General features: G+C 44.6%; 1 protein-coding gene across 8 annotated transcripts in view; it reads left to right on the top strand.

Annotated features, from left to right (window-relative positions):
• ITPR1 (inositol 1,4,5-trisphosphate receptor type 1) overlaps positions 1–26870 on the top strand; it is a 325544-nt gene that overhangs the window by 236959 nt on the left and 61715 nt on the right. For all 8 annotated transcript variants that reach the window (XM_053219026.1, XM_027042521.2, XM_053219028.1 and 5 more), the window contains 4 exons: positions 14848–15028; positions 16744–16997; positions 22909–23109; positions 24664–24774. In XM_053219026.1, coding sequence (XP_053075001.1) covers positions 14848–15028; positions 16744–16997; positions 22909–23109; positions 24664–24774 — 747 coding nt within the window. The remainder of the gene's footprint in view (positions 1–14847; positions 15029–16743; positions 16998–22908; positions 23110–24663; positions 24775–26870) is intronic.

Genomic DNA, 26870 nt, shown 5'->3' with positions numbered 1-26870 from the left:
CCTACACAATCTTTGTTTAGCTGATATGATGCGTTGAAAACACTGTATATAGAATTTAAATGCTTAGTGGGGCCTATATGTACTCTCAGGCTATCCCAGCACAGACATGCCTCCCTTCCATGCCCTGTGCAGTGAACCCCTGTCCTTTGAAGACATTTGTATTCAAAACCCTCCATCATGAGTTTGAAAGTCCTCTTGGTTGAAGCCACACCTTGCAAGACTCAGACAAAGCTTACTGAGACTAAAGGCATTGAATTCTCTAGCACCTGTAACATTTCTTGACAAATGCCGGAGAGGGACAAGTTCCCATGGCAACAGTTTCTAAGAGTTATGTGGCATCAACAGGTTAGACGAGGTATCAGAGTAACTGAGCTGTGCAGCGCATCCTGTAAGCACACACTCCTATTAAATACCTCTCTGCAAAGGCGCCAAAACAGGAGTCTGTTCAGAAGTCCCAGCAGACACTGGAGGACTGGCCAGGTTGGGCTGGATTTCAGGGCACATTTGTGTTTCCTTCAGTGCTTACTTTTGAAGGTGTCTCTGAGGACATCCACTGGACCCTTAATGTCTTGCCTTTTAAGAGAGGAAAGGTGTGCTGATTATGCCTGGAGGCATTTAGAAGCCATCAGTTAGTTTTAAACATTTATATATTTGTGTTTTTTAAGTGCTCTGACCTCCTTTGGAAAACCAAAGAAGCCAATTTATTAATGGTTCTTTGCTCTTGGGAATTAATATTACCCCTAGCATCATCAGGAAACGTTCTAAGGAGAAGCACACAATTCTTTAAAAAAGTTTTTTAATAGCTATTGGATATTTTTGTATACCTGAGGAGGACTTGACCCTGAGGGTTCCGAACTCGGCTGATTGTCCTGAGTACCCTTAACTTGGAAATCTGTGTCCTGCTATTTAAACTTTAAGATGATCCTAACTTGATTAAAGTCCTCAACCAGTAGGCCGAGGAAAACGCTTCAGAAAAAACAAGGTCATGCTGCATTTTTTTGGTAAGCACAGGAATCAACAAAGAGATGTTATATAACTTCTATTTATATCCTCCTTGCTCACTATCTGCAGGCAGACAAGAGTCGCTGAGAAGGGATTTAATGAGCTCTCTGGGTTTGCTCACCTTCCTGAGCTGGTAGGAACCAGCTTGTTCTCAAGTGCGTCAGCAAAGAATCTGGCTGTGGGTGGGCGGCCAGGGTAGGTGGACGGACTTGTTGCCATGGTGTTCTTTAATTCTCCTGTCTCCCAGAGATCTCACCCCCCTCTTCCCTGACTCCTTCCTTTCCCCCCTTTTCTTTCTTTTTTTTTTTTTCTTCTTTTTTTTTTTGTAATCTATAAGCTTCCTTGTTTCTCACACCTACTCATGATTCTTGGAGCTGTCTCCGGAAACAGAATATTTTTCCTTCCCCCCCACCTCCACCCCCCACCAAGAGCTCTGCATTGTGTAGCTCCAGGACATCAGAAGAGTTTCCGCTAAGGTATATTGTTTTCACCCTCCCCTATTTTCTCATGGTTTTCTTTTTTTTTTTTTTTATTACCCAGCCCCTCCATAATAGGGACCTATCCCAGACATCTTTAATCTCACCCAATAGAAATTTACTCTTCCCTGTTGGATTGCCCCCAAACCAGGTGGATTCCATTGTCAGTTGTATGAACAGTTGCTATGCCCCAGAGGAGAAGGGCTGTTTGTTTTTCCCTCCATCCTCCTGTGTGCTCTTGCCCTAGGCGGGTGGATGTCTCCTGTGTCACCTAGCACATTATAAAATAGAACCACATGAAAATAAGAGAACGCGTTTGTCCCACAGTGATAATTCCTAGAGCTTGGGCAACTTCTGTTACCTTGCAGGTTGAAATTATTCAGCCTGCACCCCCCCCCCAAAAAAAAAGAGAGGAAGAAAAGAATAGTGGCTCCTCCATCCAGTTCTCAGCAGGGACATGGAACTGTCATTCTCAGAACCCCTATGTGGCAGGCACCAGGAGTGCCCACCACAGAGCCTTCTGAGCTGGCCTCATGTTACTGGCCACATTCCCACCAGAAAAGAGGTATTGGAAAGATGTGAGTAGGGAAGTTAGAATGAAATATTCTTAGAAAAGAATAAGTAGTTGCCATGAGGACAGGCTTAAAAAAAAAAAAAAAGCCTGAACCCACCCCTGCCTTGCCCAAGAGTTGTGCAACTCTTAATAGCAGTAGCCTGTTTGAATAATCAAAGGCAAGCTGACTTCCCTTTATTAACTTCTGTTAGAGACATCTGCATAAAATATCCCCAGATTCCAGACCAAGAAGGTAATTTTTTTTTCCCTTGGAGTAACTGGAGGGACTTTCCCTTTGGAGCTCTTCCAGCAGAGTTAACTTCATGGTTGAAAATATTTTTCTTGTTAGAAACTGCCAACAGTGTGAATCCTGCCCTGGCGAGAGGAAAGGCACCTGGTGCAGAAGTAAGGAACCTAGGCCTCAGAACCTAACAGACCTCCACAGCTGGCTTGGGGACTTCTGCCACGACCCTTCTTTTCACTGATAAATCTCTGCCCACTTATGTTTCCTAAGGGCCCCCCAGGTTCCTTTTTGAAAATGGCAAAGGTTCTCTTGATGTTTCTACCACTTTCTTATGCCTGGGTTTTAAACTTGCTTCCATCAAGATGGCCCAGACACTGAAGGGGTAGTTCTATAAACCATCTAACATCTTCAAGCTGTTTGCTTCCCTCTGCATTCAGGATGTAAAAAAAAAAAAAAAAAAAAATAGATTGCTTTTGAGGAGGATGCATTTCAGTTGCCCTCACCATACGGTGTTTGAGAAATATGTTTTTATTAGCCTCCTTGCAACACAACCCCACAAACTGTTCAGCCCAAGAGCCTGTAGTTATGTCGGGGGAGTCGGTGGAAGGCTCACAATTGATTGTCCTTCCCGCTCCATAGTTACTAATGCAGGTGTCAGTGGGGCCAGAGTAGTTAACAGTTAACTAGATGGATTAAGGATCTCAGGTAGCCTGAGCCTATCACAGAGGCATGTGTACAAACCTGATAAGCCTGTGAGAGGCTAGAAGGCCACATCAGCCACCTTCACCTGGTCTTTGGAATGCTTCATTTTCTCCATTTGGCAGGACTTTGGGCTTTCGCAGACAGGGATCTTTGGGTAATTGAGTAAAACTTTAGCTACTGTCATGGAAAGCTTGATTCACTTTAAGGTTTTTGGAAATAAATCTCTCAGAATTGTGCATTCCTCAAGGGAGCAGATACTCACTGAGCACCTAGTGAGTGCCAGGCATTATATGAGTTGGCCTTGATGTAGTCAGTCCTTGCCCTTTAGGAGCTTACAGTCTAGTGGGAGACATGGCTAGTAAGCCAGCTAAATAATTAACACACTGGGAGAAGCATGAGGAAGGAAGCAACCAGGGTGTAGAATGTCAAGGAGAACCCACTTAGGATGGTCAGGAAAGGCTTCTCCAAGGAGGTGCCCTTTAAGCCCAAACCTAACAGATGAGAACCAGCCATGTAAAGAGCAGAGGGCAAGGGTGTTCAGACAGACAGGTTGGTGTGGGTTTGGTCTATTGCCAGAGCTGAAGGAGGTCAAGGTGGTCGAAGCATAGCATCGGGGAGGGGTGGGGGAAGCAGGGCATCTAATGATGGCTGGACCCCGGTAATATGCCTGTCGTCAGGTGGGAGGCTGGATTAAGTGATCTCTGTGGCCCCTGCCAACCCCTAGTCAGTGCTTCTAAAGGGCACCAAGTTGGCTCTGGCCATCATTTGCTTGGATACATGTTACTGAAGCCAAAGCCATAATATATTACGCAGCACTTACACAGATGAGTGCTGTGTAATTTCATCCCACCATCTCCATCCTCTTGGCCATCTGTATATTTTACTGTCAAATCCCAAGTATGTTCTCTGCAGCCACATGGTGGGCTAGTACCTAGTGAAATGGGCCTGTGGGGTTGGGAGATGCAAGTCCTGGAGCTTCTTCTTTGGGGTTCACAGGGGAGCTGTCGCCTGAGAGTTGGTTGAGCTGGGCAGAGGACTCAGGGTGACTGGAATCTCCATCAGGAAGGCACTCACTCTGGTTGATGTTTTGCTCTTTGCCAGCCAGTGTCCTTGCCCCTGGCAGGCCGGAGTGGATTTATTTTTCTTTGGATTTTATGGTCGAGTGGATTTGTCATAGATTTGTTGAGAGCAGAGAAGGGAAAGTGGCCAGTATAAAACTCCACCACGTACCAGGCCTCTGCTGGGCTCTCATCCATGGTGCCTCCTTTACTCCATCCGGCAGGCCTCTCAGCAGGGTGGTACTTCTCTTCCTTCCCCCATTACACGTGAGGGAACTGAGGCTGCATGCTAACAAATGACCTGTTCCAACCTACCCATCTCCTCAGCCATCCCTGCCCATCCAGTTGGACCTTGCTAAGTGTGAGGGATACAGAGCCCTTCCTTGGAGCCCCTGCCGCTCTCTGTGCAAACACGGGAAATGGGTGTGTGAAGGATACAGAGCTCAAGTTGGATGCCCTGGGGAACTTTGTAGGTTTTAGGGCAGGAAAAGTCGGTCAATGTTGATTAATGGCCCTCAGCACACGGAATGGAAAGAAGAGCAAAGACCAAAGTTCTTACCATCCAATTCTTGTGTTAGTCCTCTTTCTCAGTAGCACAGATGTCACCCTGAGTGAAGTGGGAGGGAACAGACAGACTCAGCCTTGGCCCCCTGTGCCCTCTAGTGTGGATGCATAGTCGAAATTTGGGGTGTTAAGAATTTTCCAACACATGTCTTCTCAGGCCTGATGGCGCAGGTTGGAGGCTCGCCGAGAAGGCTCCTGTGCACTCGTGTTACAGATGCCATGGCAAGTCTGTGGGCAGCCAAAATGGGACCTGTGAGCACCCTAACTGCCAGAAGTTACTTTTCATTGAGTCCTAGAAGCAGGCATGGAGGGCACTCCTGACGGCTGATGAGCCCCTCCTGCAGCCCCAGGCATGCACTTGAGATTGTTCTCATCATCTTCTTTAGTTGAGTAGACGTCCGTGGACAGATTCTCAAACCTCCCTTAGTGCTTTAACAAAAGTCCTTCGTCAAGTCTAATCAAAGTCTTGTTTGCTATACACACCCACCTTTCCTTATTATAAGCCTCATGTTGACGTGAAGAGCAACCATGATGCCTTCTTGCCCTCGAAGAAGATTCCTGAGGAGGTACCTACTACAGTCCACTGTGACGTCAGGCAAGTTTGGGCGTTGGAACTATTTCACATTCCATTGGTCATCTTTTCCTCTGGAGACTTTGTTTTTCTCTTCCATCTTTGGCTAGAAGAGACAGTGCCATCATATACACACAAAAGATGGTGGGTTTTGAGAATTGAACCCAGAGAAAATGTGGAGTCTCCTTAATGTCTTTTCCCTTGGTCAAAGGTCCAAGGTCCTCTAGAAGGATGCCTGACCTGCCTTTCTGAAAACTGTTTGATATTTCTGTTAAATATTGCTAGAGATGTTTACTTACAGTTTACCTATACACACAGGGACTTTGTAAGAAAGCACCTTTAAATATTGGGGGTGGGAGTACACTTTGTTAGTTGTTTGTTGATGAATATTTGAGAAACTGTTAGTGTTTTGATCCACACTGAGGGGGGACCAGCCTCCTTACCAAACAGGGCAGACTTTCTTCACAGGTGCTGATTCCTGTGGGCACTGGGCGACAAAAAAAAGGAGAGTTGTTAAGCTTTCCATCCCAGGAGAAAAGTGGTTTTTATAGAGCAGGTTGGACTTCTCTGCTTGCTGAACCCAAAATTAATTCACCTTAAGAAGCATCATGAAGAGCCACTGCTTTGGCTTTGACCTGGAAGTTCAGGCCCTTACTCAGAGCTCAGTGACCAGACTAATTCGAGTGAGGATCTCCTTGTCCCCCACCTCTTCTCTCAGGCATTAGAAATCTGCCTTGTACCAGAAGGTGGCCTCTGTCCAGCCCTAGCTGGCAGAGTAATTGAAATAGGGCATTTGTGTAAGTCCTCAAAAGACAGCTATATGGTTTAGATGAGGGAGAACTTTCTCTCAGAAAAATGAACTTGAAATGTGGATATCTTTCTAACCCAGAGTTGGTTTGCTTCATCACTTCTTTATTTTCTGCCTTGAATGTGTATTATTTCTAAACTCATTAAAGCTGGAGACATCCTCACACAGCTTGGTGAGCTGAAAGTTCCTGATGTTTACCGGTTAAAACCCATCTCAAACCTTGCAAGAAATTTCCTTCTTAGAGTGATCATTTATACCAGGGGAGTATTTGATTCTTGACCACTTTATTAATTATTAGACCCTTTTCATTCATCAGACTTTTCCCCAAATCAAGAATGGTAAAAAAAAAAAAAAAAAAAAAAATTAAATTAATTAAGTAAGTAAATAAAGGAAAAATAGTTTGTGTTGAAAGATTAGGGACTATCTAAGAGGAACATTTGACACCAAGCTTGTATTGTGCCTTGGGTTACATTAAACTTTGAGAAATGGAAGGAAAATTGTTTATTTTTATGTACAAAGGAATCTGAATGGTTTCTGTAACTAATAAAATACCAGCTGGAATTTTTTTTAACTTCCTTTATTGTGACAGTTACTGAGAATTGTTATTTACTGTATTTTTGCTGTCCATTTAGAGGCCATCTTGACCTGCCAGTATCAACTAGAATTGTTTATCCTTGGATGATTTTTGCACACTAGACTTTGCTCATCATGTACCACCCAGCGCATAGGTTGATCCACCTGTCTTATGTTCTAATACCCTTCCTTTGAAAGGGGAAGTGAAAAGATAACAGCAGCACCTTGGGTTTGAATAGGATCCCATGGTAATCAAAGTGTTCTTCACACATAATGTTTCCTAGCTGCAACCTTGATGGGCCCCTAGCTTCCACGTGATGCAGACAAGGCAGGTGGTAAGAGTCTCCTTGTTCGGATAAGGAACTGAGGGCATAAATGCAGTTAAGTAAATTGCCCAGGTCAGGCAGCTGGTTAGTGGGGAGAGAAGGCTAAAATTTAAGTTTCCAGACCTGCAGTTCTCCAAGCAGCTATGCCTAATCACGTGTGCTTTATCACCTAGTTCAGGGTTCATGGTCTTGGGTTTTGATTGTTGTCCTTGGTTTCTAAGAAAAAGCCTCAAGACCTGTAGCTGTCATTGTGTGACCATGGTTTTGTTCACATATAACCCACAGCCCTGGCAAATCTTCAACTAGCAGAGGGACCTTATTTGGGAGCCCATCTTAACAAGTGCATCAAGCCTCAGAGGAAAGTTGGGACATTCACATGTGTATCTACCATAGCTCTTCTTTACTGTGAGAATAGTCTGTGTTTGTGCAGCTGGGAGACTGGGGGTGGGTGGGGTGGGGGCTGGATTATAAAAAGTTAGAAAGTGTTTAGAGGTTGACAGACTTGCTCAGGTGAGAGGTATTTAACAAAGCGGCGTGGTCTAGAGCATGGGCTGACGCAACAGACAAATGGGGACTAAGTCCTGGGGCACCACTACCATTTCCTAGCTTTGTGACTTGGCAAGTTATTTAACCTCTTTGAGCCTCAGATTCCTGATCTGTAAAGTGGGATTAATAACAATACATATACGTACTTCATGGGATAGTTGTAAGGATTAAATGAGATAATATGTATAAAATACCTAGTGCTTAAAAAATAGGAACTGTTCAATTACCATTCACTATAGCATAGTTTATAGAAAGGAGGTCCCCAGGAAGTGGTAAACTTTCAGTTAACCACAGGTACAGGAAGAGAACTCCACAGGTAGCCATTGCTGTTACTGTGACACCCGGAGAGGATCTGTTCAAACTGGGAAGGTCTGGTTGGAGATGTCTCCTCAAGTCTCCAAGACTCCCAAGGCCAAGTCTGAGATCCTTTTGTTTCAGAGGTAGAGTAAGAAGAGAGAAATCTGACTATGTGGAGGAATCTGTTCAGCAGTCACATTCTTCAAATTGTGGGACTCAGAGAGTTTAATTCATTTTACAGCAGATAAGTGACCATCCAGAGGGAACCTCATGGGCTTTGGTGGTCAAGTCATGTAGTACTAGACAGTGAAATGGAAAAGCTCATCCTCTGGATTCCCTCCAGGCCTAGTACAAGGGCTTCTAGAAGGTGGGCCAACCTCAACATGGAAATGCTTTCCTTTGGGGCAGGATCAAAGTTTTGAAGCTGTCCCATTGGTGCTGTTTACCACTGCCCCCGGATTCTCCCTGCTCCTGACAGGCTCCATCTGGGATGACATGTACCTCTGCTTCCTGCCATTCCCCATTCTTTAAGTCACCTATAAAGGGCTGCTTCCTTCTCAAAGGCCTTGTGTTCCTATAGGTGCAGGCTGGCTGGCTGGCTCTGTGTTCTGGGGTACAAAGTCTGTCTTTGCCCCTCAAGTCTCTGAACTCTGGGGAAGATGGCTTTTCAATAAGGTGCTCATTCTCGTACCTTCCCTGGTGTGTGTCCAGAGCATAGGGAAGGCCTCTGTTTCCCATTCTGCTCTGGGATCCCCTGCCTGCAGTGTCATTGAGACTGTGACCTCTTGCACCTGAAGAAAAGTGTCCGCCCACCCCCTCCTGCACACTGCCTGCCTGTTCCTAGAATAGCTGCCACTGTCTGTAAGTCTCTGACTTCAGAGTGCCTCTCATTTCAATAGCTGGGTGGGCTTGTCATAAACCATGTTCCATTTCTTTGCAAGGATTTAAGTGGCCATAGTGGGTGGCTGCCAAGGCAATATCTTGTATTTTCGAGCAACCTGAAACGATGTTTTCATTATTATTTAAAACTAAGACCTCAGTTCCTTAGAACCTCTACAGCTTAAGTAGCCCAATGAGGGCCACCTGTGGCCACCTGACAGTTATCTGAGGGCAGGAGTGTGCACTCAGGCCATCGTGTCACCCAGCCACAGCCTAGCGTGGTCATAAAGTGACTGGCATGGATGGTCAGGAGCCAAGGATTCTGTGTCCTTGGTCTGTCCCTTTGCCCCTCTAGGCCTCAGTCTCCTCCTCTGTAAAATGTGGAGGGCCAGACTGAAGTGGTGGTTTCTAAAGAGACTTCCTGGGCCTGCCATTTTAAGGAGGAGTTCCAGTGGCAGAGAGACGGTTCTTCCCACCCTGCTTCAAGCTGAACAGTTCTGCGTGTATCTCCCTTCAACATGGCATCTTTCCCTAAGATGGTGTTTGCAGAGGGAGGCGGGGAATGGGATTTCTCTGCTGGGAACAGCTTTGGAAATGGAAACTGCCGGAATAGAGTGCTTCCTGCTTTAACATTTTGTGATAAGTATTTTTCTGTGGTTCTTGTCTTTCAGCTTGGCTTACAATAGCCACGCCTAGCGCCACCCCCTCCCACCCCCCCCCCCCCCCCACCGTGGCCACCACTGCCCTCCAGAGCTGCCATGGAGGTGGTCACTGCCTCTGGTCACTTGCTTATCTGCTCCAACCCCAGACTTCCTTAAAGCTACTCCAAGCAGACCCTTTGTCTGTGAGGTTGGAGTTGGTTCTATGGGTCTGCCCTCCAAAGCAGCCTTCATTTCCTCTGAGTTCCCTGTCCAACCACTGGGGCCGGGCTTCCATGTGTTCCTTAAAAAGGAAGGATGGTAGAAAGAGCCCAGGACGGGGGAGCAGGAAGACCCTGACCTCTCCTAACCCAACTCTTTGATATATAATGTGACGGATTTATGAATGATGATATCTGTCTTGGCAGTCTCCTAACATGCTGACAAGACAGCTTGCATGGAAGGGGCTTTGAGGTCCCATGTGTTGTGGAGACACATGGAGGGTAATGAAAGGGCAGCGGTGAGGGCAGCATCACAGATCCGTCTGTGGTGGGGATGGCCTCGGAGGGTAGCCCCTTCTCTGGGCAACTTTACCTAGTACTCGAGCTTTCTGGGAACAAAGCCCATCTTTTTACCATCTCTCCCTTTTCGTTGTGACATAATTTATAGACTCTAATGTGCATAGATGGTAAGTGTATGGTTTGATCAGATTTGACAAATGTTTATAGCTCTACTCGTTTTCTACGGCTGCTGTAACAAATTACTACAAACTTAGTGATTTAAAACAACCAGATTTTTTATCTCGAGTTTGACATGAGTCTTAAGTGGGCTGAAATCCACGTGTTGGCAAGGCTTTGTTTTTTTCTGAATTCTCCCCTGGAGACTCTGTTTCCTTTCCTTTTCCTGTAGAGGCCACCTGGATTCCTTGGGTCATGGCCCCGTCCTCCATCCTTGTAGCCAGCAGTGCTGAATGGAGTCCTTCCCTTATGGCATCTGACTTCCTCTTCCTCTTCTAAGGACCTTTATGATTAGATTGCCTCCCCGAACAATCTAGGATAATATCCCTATTTGAAGGTCAGCTGATGAGCAACCTCCATCCCGTCTGCAACTTTGTTTCCCTTTGCCCTGTAAGGTGACATGTTCACAGGTCCCAGGTATAGTCTTGTTGTTGCTGTTATTCCTACCACACCTTTCTGTCTACCGCCAGCCTAATTAGGATATTTCTTTCAGTCCAGAAAGTTTTCTTGTTTCCCTTTAATCTCCCCACTCACACTCTCCAGGGGCATCCACCAAATGGTTACCTCAAATCTGCCAGGTGGGGTGCAGCAAAACCTTTGCAAAAGCAAAACAGTCTCTACCTGCCTACTGGTTCTTAGATGGAGAAAGGGGTGATTCGTAGGTTCACAGAGGAGTGGATACGTGGCATGTGGAAAGGCCCTGTTTTGAGAGCCCGAGCTCTGGGAGGACGAGCCCCCCGCTGCCTCCATTCTGAGGTCCAACCTGCATCTGGGGAAATAGTCCTGAGAGGGGGGTGTCCCCTTTTCATCCCAAGCCCTCCAAACAGAGCATCACAGTAAGAGGTTGAACAAACAGGCCTTTGAACTGTGTGCAGGGCTCTGGGCTCGCCAAGTCCAGTAGGGAGGGGCAGTGACTGTCTCCACGAGCCTCTGGCTGAGGGCCCCTGTTCCTCAGCCCCCCGTTTCTCCCGTGGCACATCCTGCCTCTGTGGGGGAGGTATCTTAGTTCTTCTGCACTGTTGTCACTTTTCACTTCTCCTCTTACACAAGATAGTACTGCTTCCCTTTTGGAGACCAAGCTTCTTCCTTCCAGAGTATATTTAGATTCTCAGGCAGGAGACCTGAAGCGACAGCTCTTGGGTCTCACCAGCGTCTTGGCAAGGTTACATTTGTCACGGTGTGGGCATCTTGGGGGTGTGCTAAATACTTGATTCCCATTATCTTTTAGGGTCCCCTGATCTCCAAGGAGAAATAACTGCCTCTGTAGGATTTTTGGTGAGACACCACACGCAAGTTTTACTCTGAGTTCCTGGCACCTCATAAACAGTCAGGAAATACTGGCCCTTGTGCATTTTACTGTGATTATCTCATTAGAGCTTCATAACCACTGTGAGGTACTGTTACCATGCCCATTTTTCAGATGAGAAAATTTAGGTTTCAGAGATGTTGTCACTTTTTAAGGTGACACAAGCTCATGAGTGGTAGTGCTGAAACCCAAGTGTCTCTGACTCTGGAGACAGAATGCTCACGCTTTGCTATCCTGCCCTAGCCACTGAGGGGGATGCCTTCACCGTGGGGCTTCCACGTCCTCCTGATGTGATGGCGGTACAAAAAAACTGACGCTCATTGGGCCCTATGCTGAGCGCTTGGTGTACATGGGAGCAGCCCTTCCATGTGGGTCCAGAGAGGTGAGTAACTTGCACAGAGCTAGTGAGTGAGGGACCCGGCACTTAAACCCAGGCGGTCTGACTGGAAAGCCTGCCCTCTAACCCTGTCATTAAAGAATGCTTTCCTTCCTTTTAGGCAGTGGCAGCATCTTTCTTTTTGATACTTAATAATAACCCTGGTGGAGTATGCCTCCCATTTTAGCTTGATAGGCGGGTACCTCAGAGACTTAGGACTGCCCTGAATCATTTCTTCCATCTTCCAGGCACCACCCTTGTTTCATTCCAGTTCTCTGTGCTTCTTGATGCCTCTGTGCCCTCGTGTCTACTTTATTATTTTGTTGACCACATTCTGTTTATAAAGCTGCTTCAGATCCTTGAGAGACTAAGGACTGATATAAATAATGTAAAATAAATATACTGGCCATTGCAAAACATATATAGAAGTGTGTAATCCTCAGTCACTTGCCCTTCTCCCATTTCATAAGAGGCTTTCTTACCCTGACGCTATCAGTTGACATCTGTTGGGTTAACCGGCTAGACGTTAAGCAGTGCGGTTTGTAGCTGGCCGTCAGTCTGTGCTGTGTTGCCCTGTTAAATATGACAGATGGAAGGCTTTAGTTATTTATCTTTTTGCTCACCTACTTAAAGTGCATTTGTTTTTTCTGAGTGACCAGATTGTCCAAAGGATGCTTTGTTCAGTTGCCTCCATACAGCGAGAAGATTAATGGGGTAGCAACTCAAGTTAATTGCCCTGAGCAGCCACCTTCTGGTGCTGTCACCCCATGACCCCATCTGGGCAAGACGCTGTATTGGTTCATTTTGGTGGAAACTGTAGTCACCCCAGTTAGGTAGGTGGCTGTAGGTTGTGTGCTTCATCCCCACACTTCTTTTGTTGGTGGATGTATCAGCTCTCAAAGGAGTGAACGATTAGAACTTGATTTTTCATATCTTGATTAATTAAGTTTTCTAGAATTAGTCTCTGTTGAGGATTCACATCTGGCACAGCCACTGAATATAAGCAGGATCTGATTGGGAGGCTGTAGTTAAAAGGAGCCATGAAGTATTGGGTTGTATTTATTCTTTTGTCAGATAATTAGGAAGCTCCTTTTATGTGCTGGGCCTCCTCTGGGTGCTCTGGAGACAGCTGTGAACCATAGAGGTGAGGCACCTACCCTCTTGGAACTTACATTCTGCTTAACACATGCAGTAAGTAGGTAAAGCACAAATACAACAGATACCAGTTGCTAAGTAGAAAATAAAACAAAGCATGGGAGAATAAGCAGTTGCCTGGGTTGCTGCTTCAGGGAGGATTATCAGAGATGGCTTCACTGAGGAGGTGATGTTACTAGGGATACAAACAATGAGGGGACCCAGCCACGGGAAGAGCCATGCAAAGCAAGGAAGAGCAAGGCGGTGGCACTGAGCATCTGCCACAGTATTAGCCCATTAACCCATTCTCTTGGGTCAGGGTCATAAGGATAAATGGCTACTTTAGTAAAACATCATTAGGGCGATTATTGAATTACTATGTCTGTCCTTACCAGGCTGCCAATTTCATGGGAAGGCAGCAGGGTCCAGGCCCCTTTTTGTTCACTGTTGTTATCTTCTGCGATGGGCGTAGTGTCCAACTCATAACAGGTGCACAGTAAATACTGGATGGATGAACAGATAGATGGATGCATAGGTGCATGGATGAAGGGGTAAATGAATGGAATGATGGATGAAGTAATAAGAAACCTGTAAGAAAATACAAGGTGGTAAAGGGCAATCGAGGACACTAAAGATTTGAGCTTGGTTCAGAGAGTGTAGGAGTCTTAGTGGACTCAGTGACACACAGTACAACCAAGCAGTAAGCAGGCAGTGACTTGTACCGGCCTTGAGAGTAGTTGGAGGGGAAAAGATAGAACCAGGAAGCACAAGTGGGAAGGATGGATCTTGTGCTGTATGTTGGAAACAACCAGAAGTAAAGAAGAACAGTGGAGGGAGAGGAAAAAGCACAATCAGGAAGTGCTTTGTAGGCAAAGGAGACTGACATTTGTCAATACAGCATATGGGCTAGTGGCTAGAAGAAGGGTCATGGTGACTGCAGTTGCCTTCTGGCAGATGGAAACATGGTGGCTTTCCCGGGGCCTGCTGAATCTGGCAGCAGGTGTGTGTTGGGAGGGAGTGAGAGATTGAGGAGTTAAGGGGTTGCAAAGGCTGGTAAGATTTTACTTTTTTCTAGGATTGCAAGCCTAGGTCTACCTTCTGTAGGGAAATGCCATCTTTCCAAATGGGGGAGGATATGAAATTGGCAGAAAGATCCAACTGAGAGAAGCAAATATATTGTTTGGAGCTTTGTTTTATTCCTCTGGAAATGACCGTATTGTATTTTTATGTAAATAATTCACAACAGCATGGTGTTTGCAAAGGGGTGAAAAACGAACACTCATAAATGAAGTTGAGACACCATATTGTGTTTTTATATCAACAGTGTATATGATTGCTTGCAGTGGGTCCAAAAACAAATGTGCATCCAAGAGGCAAGCTACCTGTTAACTTTGAGCTTCTTCATCTAACCACTCTTTACCTGTCCTTCTAGACAAGATTTGAAAATCACCTTTTCTACAAAGATTTTGAGATCGCTCTGGTCCACTGTCCTCCTTGCCAGCTCTGAGCTTCTGTGATGTAACTGTCTGTGTAGCTCCTAGAACCCTTCTTATGTGCACATTTTTGTCTTACTTAGGGACTTGTTAACCTGGTATGGAGCCCTATAGGGGAAGGTAGCACATCTTACTCATCTGTGTATATTCACAAAGCTGTGCAGAGTGGAGGGACTCTTGGAAGTCCTTAAACACATGACTGGACCTACAGTAATTACCAAAAAAAATACATTGTTTCCTTTGTTAATGGCGTTGTTTTGCAGGGGCTTGTTCTTAGTAGACTGGAATCTCCCCAACACCCCTTAGCATGCTTCCCAAGCCTATATGACTGCTCCATCAAAGACATCCATGGCAGGTTGCTTTAAGGTCCCTGTTTAAAAAACCTCAGGCCATACAATCCAGAGAATGATAGTGCATAGAACCATGTTTAACTTTGGTCTGAACTATAAACTGTTTGTGAGGTTTTGTTGGCTGGCTCCAGTCTCCATGAGGTTTTGGTGTCCTGAGTGGGATTCAATCACTGATCTGTCACAGTGTTGAAAATCCGTGGGTTTTCTTTGGCAGCACTCCTTTTTCTGCCGGTTAACAGAAGATAAGAAGTCGGAAAAATTCTTCAAGGTCTTCTATGACCGAATGAAGGTGGCCCAGCAGGAAATCAAGGCAACAGTGACTGTGAACACCAGTGACTTGGGCAATAAAAAGAAAGATGATGAGATAGACAGGGATGCCCCATCACGGAAAAAAGGTAAGCGCTCTCCTGCGTATGGCCCTCTCACCAGCTGGACTTCTAGACTCCAAACTTTATTCTGTCTCAGGCTTTCAGAAAGAAGCACACCATTCTGGTTATGATCTAATTCTTCCTGAGTAACCTAAGCTGAATTGCTGTGCCTTGGTGTTTCTTCTTGTATAAAAAGAAAAAAAAAATTAACATACCTTCTTCTTGGTGACAGGGTTTTATTGGCAGGAAATCCATTTGTAATTTTCTCTGTTAATTTTTAATTTAATGTTACAAAACGTTAATGAAGATACACACTTTATTTTTTTTTAATGTTTATTTTTGAGACAGAGAGAGACAGAGCATGAACGGGGGAGGAGCAGAGAGAGAGAGGGAGACACAGAATCCAAAGCAGGCTCCAGGCTCCGAGCCATCAGCACAGAGCCCGACACGGGACTCAAACCCACGGACCATGAGATCGTGACCCGAGCCGAAGTCGGATGCTTAACCGACTGAGCCACCCAGGGGCCCCGAAGATATACACTTTAAAACTGGGTGTCTATCCTTTGTCAGCTAATTCTCCCTTATGTTAAAAAATATTTGAAAGTTTCTAAAGTTGTATGCATGATGTCACTTAAAGAGAAATAATACTTAGGTAGATGCACCAGGGTTGGAGTAAAATGGCCGTGAGCAGGTGACTTAGCTACTCTGAGTCTCTCTTTTTTTTTTTTTTTTTTATGTTTAGAACTGGGTTTCTGAGCCACAGTGCATTTGGCATTTGGAGAATTCGTTGCTGGAGGGGGCTGTCCTGTGCACTGTAGGATGTTTAACAGCATATGTTAAACAGCGTACTCTACCCAGTAGATGCCATTAGCCTGCTCCCACTGCCAACTGAAAGTGTCTCCAGATTTTGCTAATTGTCCCCTGGGTGGGGATGGGGGAATATCAGCCTCAGTTTATAACCACTGGTCTAGAATCGGAATTAAGAGAAGAAGAAAGGCTAATATTTGCTAAGTGCTTCCTATGAACCAGGTACTGTTCAAAGTCCTTTATTATATCCTTTAGTTCACTTATAACTGAAGTTAACCCTGTAAAATAGATAGGATTGTTATCCCCATTTTACTGATGAGGAAACTGAGGCACAGAGTTTAACTTGTCCTTGTTAAGGCTATGTAGCAAGTAGGCAGCAGAGCCAGCATTCAAACCCAGGCAGTGTGGGTGCAGAGTGTCACCTTCTTAAAGCTAATGCCTATTTACCTCACAAGGTTACTCTGAGGATTAGATGAGATAATATACATCAGGTGCTTAACCACAGTGTCTCCACACTTAATAAAGGGCTCAGTCAGTTGTCATTACAATAGCAGTAATTACAGTTGGAATCATTGATATGTTGACTCTCTCAGAAGCTTCTCCGGGTAGAATTTACTGATGTTCTCCCTGTTTTATGGATGAGGACACTGAGGCCCAGAGCCATATAGGTTTGTGAGGTTGACAAAGCTGATGCTAAGGCTTTTCCTCTAAAACACAGAGCAAGCATAGATGAAATGTCAGAGCCGTGAGCAAGTTGGCATGGCTTGACTCAGTTTTAATCCTAAGGACTAAGAGAAGTGACTTCATGGAGTATTTTGCCAGCCTTGAAGATTTATATGAATACCAGAACTTAGATATTTGAACCTCTTCTTTCATGCAGTGAATAGTACTCCTGAGGCGTGAGCAGCATTGATCATCTCACGTTTGCATTCCAGCCAAAGAGCCCTCAACACAAATAACAGAAGAGGTCCGAGATCAGCTCCTGGAGGCCTCTGCTGCCACGAGGAAAGCCTTCACCACCTTCAGGAGGGAGGCTGACCCCGACGATCACTACCCGTCTGGGGAAGGTGCCCAGGCTACAGCGGACAAGACCAAGGATGACCTGGAGATGAGTGCAGTCATCACCATCATGCAGCCCATTCTCCGGTTCCTGCAGCTCCTGTGTGAAAACCACAACCGAGACCTGCAGGTGAGGCTGGGCCCTGGGAGTTGCAGCTCCTCAGAGCTGCCGGCAGCCTCAGACGTCTCAGCTCCTCTCCCCGCCACCAGCATCCTTGAGTTGAGGACCCAGAATGGTTCTGACATATGGGCAACTGAGGTGTTTGTCTCTCTGTCTTCCACACCATCTCCTCAGGGACAGGAACCAAATCTCTTGTTCACCAGTACAGGTGCCTACTTCGTACATATTTAAACGTGGGTATGTACCTCTGTGTGCGTGCATGTGGTAGCATGCCCCTGTTTGGCACAGGTAAAACTTGGATGGATGGATGGATGGATGGATGATTAAACATAGGGGACTTAGAAAATCTGACACATAGAAAGTTTCAATTAATTTAAGCAATGGTTGGTTGAATGAAGTGGCCTACCAGGGTTTACACAAATCGGTGCTCAAATATATGTGTTGAACTGATTATTCCAGAAATCTTCTGTTCACTTTTTTATTATTGTTGGAAAGAAAACAATGGCCAATGTTTATCAGGCACTTAGGGTATGTTGGATACTAAGTGTTGCTGATCCCCTTGTACTTGTTTTACAGATGAGGGAACTGAGGTTCAGGGGACATAGTTAGGGAGTGCAGAGCTGGGACTTGAACCCAGACCATCTGGGAGATGGTAATGCTCATGTGTTCAAGAACTATGTTAAGATAGCATATTTTCTCCTTTGCAAAGTTTGCCCACCAGCGAAGCCTATATGGAACGGCTAAGGGTGGATTCCAGAGATAAGTTTCTTTTTACTGAATGGGAATAGATCTGTGGAGCCCCTCACTGCTTAGGAGAAGCATGCTAGAGTACCAGGTCCTTGGCCATTGCCTGGTTTTGCTGTTGGCTTTTGGGAAAAACACCCTTCTGTGCCTAAAAGGGATTGAGGATTAACAAGAAAAGTGTGTCTGAACAACTCTGCTAAGATAGAATATTTTCTCCTAAAATAAACAAGTTGGCAGTGATACTTTAGTTCTTTGAATAATGATGGTATGAAAAGAAAATTCTAGTCCACACGTGGCAAGTTAAAGGTGCTGTCTTAAAATATTTGTATTGCTGACTTTATCAGATGATTTGATGGCCTTTCATATGTCACTTGTAGCCAGACCATTCAGGGTCAGGGCCATAAATCCCTCATACTTAAAACTTGCCACAGAGTCTCTGCCTGGAGAAGTTGAGTAAGAAATTACATTGTTACATGGTAAGACAGAATAATGAAATGTAACTGGGTGAAGTCTGCAGTATTAATTACTTCTACACTGGTTTTTATTTTTAATCACGTTGGTCTGAAGAGCCTGAGCTTTGAAAAGGGAGGTGTATCCAAGGTCATCATCAATTGGCCAGATTTGGCCCATATTTAAAACTGAAAGAGTTTTCCCTAACCCCCATTGTCTTCCATTTTGCTGTTCATTCACTTCCTCCATTGACCTTCCCCGCTTGATCCCTCTCTGTGTCTGAGTGTGGGATCCTGGCTGGTTTTTTTTTCCTTGCCTGTTGCTCAAATATTCCTACTTTGGACTTGGACCGTGTTGGCCCTAGATCCACTGGCCTGGGAACTGTGTTGCTCAGTCAGGTTGAACAAAGTACTCATGACTCAAAGATGCAGGGATTGGTTATTGTCTCATTGGCTGGTGTTCTTGTATCTGCAGGCCAGCTCTGTCCTTTCCACCTTCCATACGTACACCATTAGTCACAAGGGAGACTGGCCACGGGAGTGTGAATGACACCAGGGAAAGCCAGGCTGTCCTACCAGCAGGAAAGCAAAGTCATTTGTGGCATCTTTGTGGATGGGGGGACATCCCCGCTGCTGGGGCTATTTCTAGGCTGAGCTGAGTGGTCAGAGCCCTGTACTGTTCCCCTGTACTGCTGTCACTGGTCTCCACCAACCTTGGGCTCCGGAGGGAAGTGGGTTGAGACTGTGCCTGTGCATGTATGTTTATTTCATCATCTCGGTGAATACCTGCTCTGTGCCTGGCATTGGTGGCAATAGAGACCTCACCCTTTCCCTCACAGACCTGAGAGTCTAGGGCAGGAGCCACCCGGGGAAACCCAAGATTGCTGTGCAGCATGCTGAGTGCTGTCGTGGTGTCATCTTAGGGGTTTTGTGGGTTCAGAGCAGGCAAACCAGCCCCCTTTGCTGGGTCTAGGAAGGCTTCTCAGAGGAGCTCATATCTGCTGAGTCCTGAACTAACACAAGACTACCTTGAGTAAAATCCCTCCACAGATGTTGGTGAGGCCGTCCTGATGGTTCTGGTTTCGCACACCTGTTCTCACGGCCCCCTGCCCACCTCTTGATTTCACGTCTTCACCAAGACATGCACATCCCACTGTGGAAGCAGAGTAAGGCTTTCATTGCTGGAGTTCAACTTTTCTGATCTGGAAGTCATCATAGTTTCTATTTTTCACCTTAGCTCGTCACGAAACTCTGCTTTGACCTAAGGCCCTAAGAACCCCATGGGCAGAAGGACATGTTAATGAGTCCGTTCATACACTTGATTCCCCAACACATTGCTCTATGGAAAACAGTAGTATTGAGTGAAAGGGGAGTATATAGTATATTTTAGTGTGTGTGTGTGTGTGTGTGTGTGTGTATTTTTTTTTCTTTTTTTTTAGTCTTAGCAACTTAAAAAAAAAAGTCTTAGCAGCTTAATCTTTGAAAGTATCATAAAGATTATCCAAGTCAGTGGTGTTACACTTTTTGGTTTTGGCCACAGAATCCTCTGTTTAAGATCTTATGCAGAAATGTAGTAAGTAAAGCAGATGAAAGCCAAACTTCTCTGTTCAGAGTAGAAACTACAAATGACAAGAACTTTCCTTTTCTCCCTTACCTACCAGAGCCCTGAGAGGCAGGGCATTCTGGGTTTCCCCCAGAATCCTATAGGGCCCAGTTGGAAAACCAATGATCTTAAACCAGTGGTTCACAAGGATGAAGGTTAGAATCATCTAGAGATGTTGATAAAATTACATTTGTAGAAATCTTGTTCTCAAAATTACGGTTTTGAGCGGGATTCAGCTACTCTGAACACCACCCTGTTGGCTGTGTTCCAGACCAGATGGTGGATCTCTGGGTCACGGTTTTCTTGTGTACCAAAGGGAGGAGAAGACATTCTCATGAGGACAGAATGATTGCCTCCCTGGTATAAACAAGTGGAGATAAACCCTGAGGAGAAGGAATCCAGCCTTTTGAATTTGCCCAGCATTGCTTGTCATATTTATAACCTTAACTTTCCTGTTGGTAAATGCTCAGTAGAGATAAGGCCACTGTGTTTGGCTTTGCCAAACAGGCAGTGACTGCCTTAAGCAAGCTTCATTCACATTAGTAAGAAACTTGGTGGGAAGGACTATTCTTGAGCCATTTTGCCTGTGCTTTTGAACCTTCCCCTGAAAGGTTGGCTTTGGTTTTCACCTGGGTTACGGAATGCAGGTCTCTGGCCACTGACAGCTGTGTGAGAACAGACTTGAAGTCTTTCATTTCTTAATTCACACATATCGACTTGGCCCCTTGCCTTCCAAGGAAGACCACAGAAAGAACAGGTCTTCTCCAGCCTAAACAAGGCAGGGTACTGTGCACTAAGGGTGAGATCTATTCCCTGAACATGGAAACAGTCCCTGTGAGCCTCCTAGTGAGTGACACCCATCTATTTTTGTAGAGGACAAAAGGAAATGGATCAGAACTAGGGAAGGAGACATTGTGGCTCAACACCATGCAAAAACCATGAGCTATGGAAGAGGCTTTCAAGAAAGGGCAGCCAGCTGTCTTCATGGGGAGTTGAAACATAACAGCCTTGAAGACGTCCTAGGTCTCCTTTCCTCCATCCCTTCAATTTAATTCAGATTATTTTAGCCAGTGTTGATGAAGCACCTGGCATGTTCTGGTCCCTGTGCCTGCTGCCAGGCACCCCGTGCTGTCAGCATGGTCCTGGGCAGAGCTGACAGACATCTCTATAAGTACATCACAAAGTGTAAGGAGGGCCAAGAGAGGTGTGTGCCATTTCTGATCTTGTTGGAGTCAGGATGGAGACTCAGACGGGCTGCCTGAAACAAGTGACTTGAGACCCCATCCTGAAGGAAGAGGAGTCATCAGGGTGGCAGGCAGAGAGAATAGCGTGGCTAAAGCCCCAGAGGAAAGAGAATGAGGAATACTCTTAAACACGAGTTTAAGAGGCAGATGGCCTGGAGAGCCATGCTATGAATTTCAGCCTTGGACAGCCAGGCTGTTTCCTGTTCTCTTCCTGAATACATCTGTATTCCTCTCTGCATGATAAGGGACTCAGCTAGGCCCTCTAACAAGTAGCACCTTCCCTGAGCAGCTGGATCGAGGAATGGCTGTGGGACCCTACTGTGGCTTTCCATGGCCCTTAGAAAATCCCCTTATGAAAGCCCACCTCGTTCCAAATCATCTGCCCTTTGCTCCACCACCCTTCCAGACCTGGAAGATTGTTCAATTTTTAGACTAATTAGACAGACGAGCATAAAGGACTAAAGTTATGTGGGGGCTAGGGGGAAATGGTTAGTTTGATGGGTCAAGCATTAAACTTTGTTACCAGCTTTTAATCTGTATATTTATATTTTAATTTTACAAGGAATACTTGAATAGGGTCTTTCTATAAAAGTTTAGATATAAGTAAGTATTTAGTTAAAAAGAATTGTCTCTCTCCCCATCCCTACCTCTCTACTCAGAACTATTGTTGGTTTGGACAACAAACCAACTGGTTGGTTGTATCTTTCCAGTCATTCTTCTATATTTTTGGATGGGAGCAGTGTATACATATTAATTTGCTATTTACCTTCTAGTTTTTTTTAACTTTTAACAGTATGTCCTAGAGATCTTTCCATTTTGGCAGATATTGACCTCGCTTGGTGTTTCTAAATTGTAATAGTAAATGATGTTGATATGCTATAATTTATTTAACTACTCCCCATTTGATGGGCGTTTAGGTTGTTTCCAGTTCTTGACTATTATAAACAGTGCTATAGTGAACTTCCAATACATACTTTGTGAATAGAAGTCATTATTTTATAGAAGTGGAATTACCACATCAAAGGTATCTTTGACTTTTATTTTATCTTTTGTTTGTATCTTTTATATAGTACCAGTCATCTATGGTAAACGTAACTTTTATAATTTTGCTTAAAAGAATATTTGCAGTTAATTTTTGCTTCTTTTTAAGAAGAGTCACTGACAAAAATCTCCTCTTCATCAAAATAGACTCTGCTTTGTGAGGTGGTTGAATGTGGTTTACTTGATTTTATGGAGGAAGTACCTGCTCTTACATCTCTTGTTAACATGATCTGTTTAGCTGGAGAACATATATTTGGGCACAAGCGCACAAACATTTACTCATTCCTGCCCCTTCCTTTAAGAATTAATGGAAATAGCCAAAAAAAGACAACCTAGGTTCCTGCCATGGCAGTGGGCTCAGGTCAGCTTATGACACCTTATTTTGTGATGAGCCATCCCCAGTACTAGGCTGTAGGCATTCAGCATCCAGACTACACCATCATCTTTTAAACATAACCATTGCCTCTTGAAATGTCAAATGCCTCTGAACCTAATACTTGCTGGGAGGAGCATGGGCTGGAGTGGGAAAGAGAGAAAGGAGAACTCTGAAAGGCTTTAGGCATCTGAAGTGGGCTGTCGAAGAGGACCCTTCCTCCCCCAGCATCACATAGAAAAGCACCTTGGAGAACAAGCTCCTGTGTTTGGTGGCCATTGCCATAGATCAAGTCCACAGTTGACCATCTTGGGGGCTCTTTTCTCTGGTGCTGCATCTCTCTTCATAACTGCTGATCAATTCTGGACATCAACCAATTAGATACTAGCAAAATGTCACTATGTATGACCTTTTCCCTCTTCTCTCCTATTTTGCTGCCCCGATGCTGGGGACTGCCCAATTGTAGAACTTCCTTCGTTGTCAAAATAACAAGACCAACTACAATTTGGTGTGTGAGACACTACAGTTCCTGGACTGTATTTGCGGAAGCACTACTGGAGGTCTTGGTCTTCTCGGGCTCTATATAAATGAAAAGAACGTAGCCCTTATCAACCAAACCCTGGAAAGTCTGACTGAATACTGTCAAGGACCGTGCCATGAGAACCAGGTACCTCCATTTTTATTTGGGGGTGGGGAAAAAACAAAGTTCATCATTTTGGAAATGTTATTGACAGGAACTAGTTCAGAAGTCACACAGCATTTGCCTATTGGACTAGGAGGTCACAACAACTAGAGATCTTTTTTCCAGCAGTCAAGAAGGAGCTTTGGTGCTTTATTATGCTTCAAGATTTGACCTAACCACAGGCATTGGAGGACTTATCCTTGGTCTCCATGCTTGGCTTGGCTTGGCTTGGCTTGGCTTGGCTTGGCTTGAATGTCCAAACTTAACTAACTTGACTAGAGATAAATAATAAAGTTGGTGTTAAACTAAGACACACAAGAACTGGGCTCTATTTTGAACACTAGGAAAGCAACTTAATGGAAAAAGATTGAAACCTACCTAGAGAGAGAAACCTTGCTACACACAAGACAGCTTGAAAACAGTATGAGAAAATGTTTGGTTGAAATTTAAACACCACATTCAGAGAAAAGAATGAATGACCCATTAGTCTTGATTTTGGCCTCTCAAGAAGTAGATTTTTGGAGGGGAACCCAATGGTTCCTAGAGTAAAACTGTTGCTTTTATCCATGACATATTGCAAACTTTGTGAGTTTTTGCATTGATACTAGGATGATTATGATTTTTAACTCAACCGAGCTCTGTCCTGGGAGATAGATGGACCCGGAAATTGCCAGTCCTAAATCCAGTAGACAGGGAAGGTGTGATACGCTATGTTACATGGGGAACAAGGCCAGGACCTTCACTCAGGGGAGAAAAATGCTTTACAAAAGGGACAACCTTTTGTTTTTCAAACACACCTGGTCATAGTTGGCTATAAATACCAGGCTCACTTGTTGTTGGATCCACTTTCCTCGCCTGGTTCACGGGTGAGACAGATGGTATAGTCAAAGTTAAAATGAAAAGGAACAAAAAAAAATTACAGCAGGCTTGGAGGAAAAGGCTTTATCTAACATCTAAGTGAATTTCCTTATAACCTCAAGTTTGCTTTTCTGCCAAACATGGGTCTGTCAAAAGGAACATACTAGAGTGGATTCTGTTGCAAATGGGGACCTTACCTGGAGGAAGATGATTAATCTTGGTATTGTGTGAATTAAACAGGAAACTTGCTTTCCAGGCTTAAGTCTTAAGCAAAAGTATGCAATACGAAAGCCGAGTGATGTAGAGAGAATGGAACACACCTTTAAAGGGGAAAACAGGGTTCAGAACTCAGAATCAGTCACACACTGTATTTTCCCTTAAGAACAAAAGCCAACTGTATTGCACTATTTGGATTAGACACGACTAATTTATCAGTTACAGTGCATGGGGACTTTCCTGCTGTTTACTGTTAATTCTGAAACTAGCGATTTTCATCTGTCTTTTATTTTTACCACTTTCTCACGGAAAATTTGCAGCTCTCCCCTAGAGACATTACTAGGAGTGGTACGCATTGTGTTGAAATAGCAGTTGAGCCTGTTGGCTTTTGACATCTGATTTATGACCAGCATTTGTGTAAAGATCTGTGTATGTGTGTGTTTGTGTGTGTGCGTGTTTTCTCAGAACTGCATAGCCACCCATGAATCCAATGGCATTGACATCATCACAGCCCTGATCCTTAATGACATCAATCCTTTGGGAAAGAAGAGGATGGACCTTGTATTGGAACTGAAGGCAAGTAGGAATTGAAAGCAAAAGACAGGAGCATGTGAAAATAGTTACTTTGTGTTTTGCCTCAGCACGTGATATGGTCAGTGTTATGAAACTAAATACAGTTCTCTTATATAAGTGAATGGTCCATGTTATAAGTTCTGACTGAAATGCAGAACTTCAGTCTGGCCCTCCAAATAAGAGTCTTAAGACAGGATACTCCTGGGGCGCCTGCATGGCTTAGTTGGTTAAGTGTCTGACTTTGGCTCAGGCCATGATCTCACGGCTGGTGGATTCGAGCCCTGTATCAGGCTCTGTGCTAACAGCTCAGAGCCTGGAGCCTACTTCAGATTTTGTGTCTCCCTCTCTCTCTCATTTTCCTTTCCCCACTCATGCTCTGTCTCTCTCTGTCTCTCAAAAATAAAACATTAAAGATTTTTTAATTAAAAAAATAAAGACAGGATACTACTTCTGATGTTGCTTTCTTAAGCATACTCCTCAAAAAACAAAATAAAACCCTCATTTGTACCCAGAGCTTCCAAAGATTCTTTAAGAGTCCAAAGATTAAACTTGCAACCTGTCTTGGTGTCTAAAGTGTATTTCAAAATGTGTTGGCCTCACTGAGCACGTTTCCTTTTTAACTGTTCCCATGTTGGGTCATGTTGAGATCCGTCCTCTATCGTACGCCCATATGCAACAGGGAACTTTTTGTCATCACCACAGAAGAGCCTAGAACTGCAGGGTTTAGCTCTAAAGCTGATCTGTATTGATTGCATAAACAGTGTCATAGGAAAGAGAGGTCATTAGGGAAGATGTTAACACAGAAGTCCACAGGAATTGCACAGTTATTTTTATTTTTCCTTCATTGTTTAGAGCTGAGAGTCCAAACGGATCATTGATTTGGGTGTATGATTTAAATGGATTTTTTGTATGTGAGCTATTTTTACTTCCTTTGACAAATTGTGTTGTAGAATTGACTTGAACATTATTCAAGCTCATGTGCCGGGCTCCCATTTATCAGAATGTATATAATGAGAGCCTGAAATGACCAGAATTTCATATGCTACTGATCAATGTTTCAGTGACTTTTCCAACTAATCTCGTAATCTGTGGATTATGATAGAAATGTGTGTGCTCTGAAAAGCCATCAGTTGGTAGCACAGCATCCTGATTGAATTGCTGTGACCTGTACTTGGGGAGGAAAAAAATACTGCCCTCTCTTAACACAGCATACCAAGAACTTTACAATCCTGTACACAAAGAACCATACAGGTTATCCTAGGCTCAGTCCCTAAAATGAGGTCAAGCCAAGAAGTGCAGGATGTGGGCACGTGAAAACTCTGATCTAATGGGAAATTAGGATTTGGCATATATACGGTTCCTTTGGGTCACTTTTGTTAATTGCTGTCGGCTGTGCTCCAGTTATAATATTGGGGTTATGAGAGCTGATAGCATTATTTTTAAAAAGGGAGGAATTACCTTAATTGCCTGCCTCCTCTGCCCTGCAAGGCTGAATAACAAGGTTTATAACCACACCTGCCCTGAAGGCATCGTGGGTCTATATAGCAGATTCTTTCCAACCACAATCACCATGAGAGTGCCAACACACACCCACAAGACCCTTAAATTTCCAATTTTGGGGCACCCGGGTGGCTCAGTCAGTTGAGCATCTGACTTTGGCTTGAGTCATGAGTTTGAGCCCCACATCAGACTTACTGCTGTCAGCATAGAGCCCGCTTCTATTCCTCTTTCCCCTCCCCTCTCTCTGCCCCTCCCCCCATTTGCGCTCGCTCTCTCTCTCTCTCTCTCTCTCTCACTCACTCTCTCTCACCCCCCCTGTCAAAAATAAATCAACATTTAAAACAATTTCCAATTTCCACCAAGACTTACATAAGGTAGCATTAGGGAGAAAGTATGCCCAAACAACTATGTTCCTCTTTGACCCAAATCAGAGTCCACGGACATGGTTTTGGGGTCTGTAGTAGCACGTTCTCTGTTGCATACAGGTGGTTTTTGCTGTCCTAGACCCACAGGTCTTCCATGGGATAAAACGTCCGTTTAGCCAGGATGCAGGGCTTGCACCGATGGGGCACACACATTCAGGCCAGTACCCCCATGCT

The sequence above is a fragment of the Acinonyx jubatus genome, chromosome A2 (genome assembly GCF_027475565.1).
Source record: "Acinonyx jubatus isolate Ajub_Pintada_27869175 chromosome A2, VMU_Ajub_asm_v1.0, whole genome shotgun sequence".
Lineage (NCBI taxonomy): Eukaryota > Metazoa > Chordata > Mammalia > Carnivora > Felidae > Acinonyx > Acinonyx jubatus.
The sequence above is the reverse complement of the archived record's forward strand: the minus strand, read 5'-3'. Positions and strand labels throughout refer to the sequence as shown.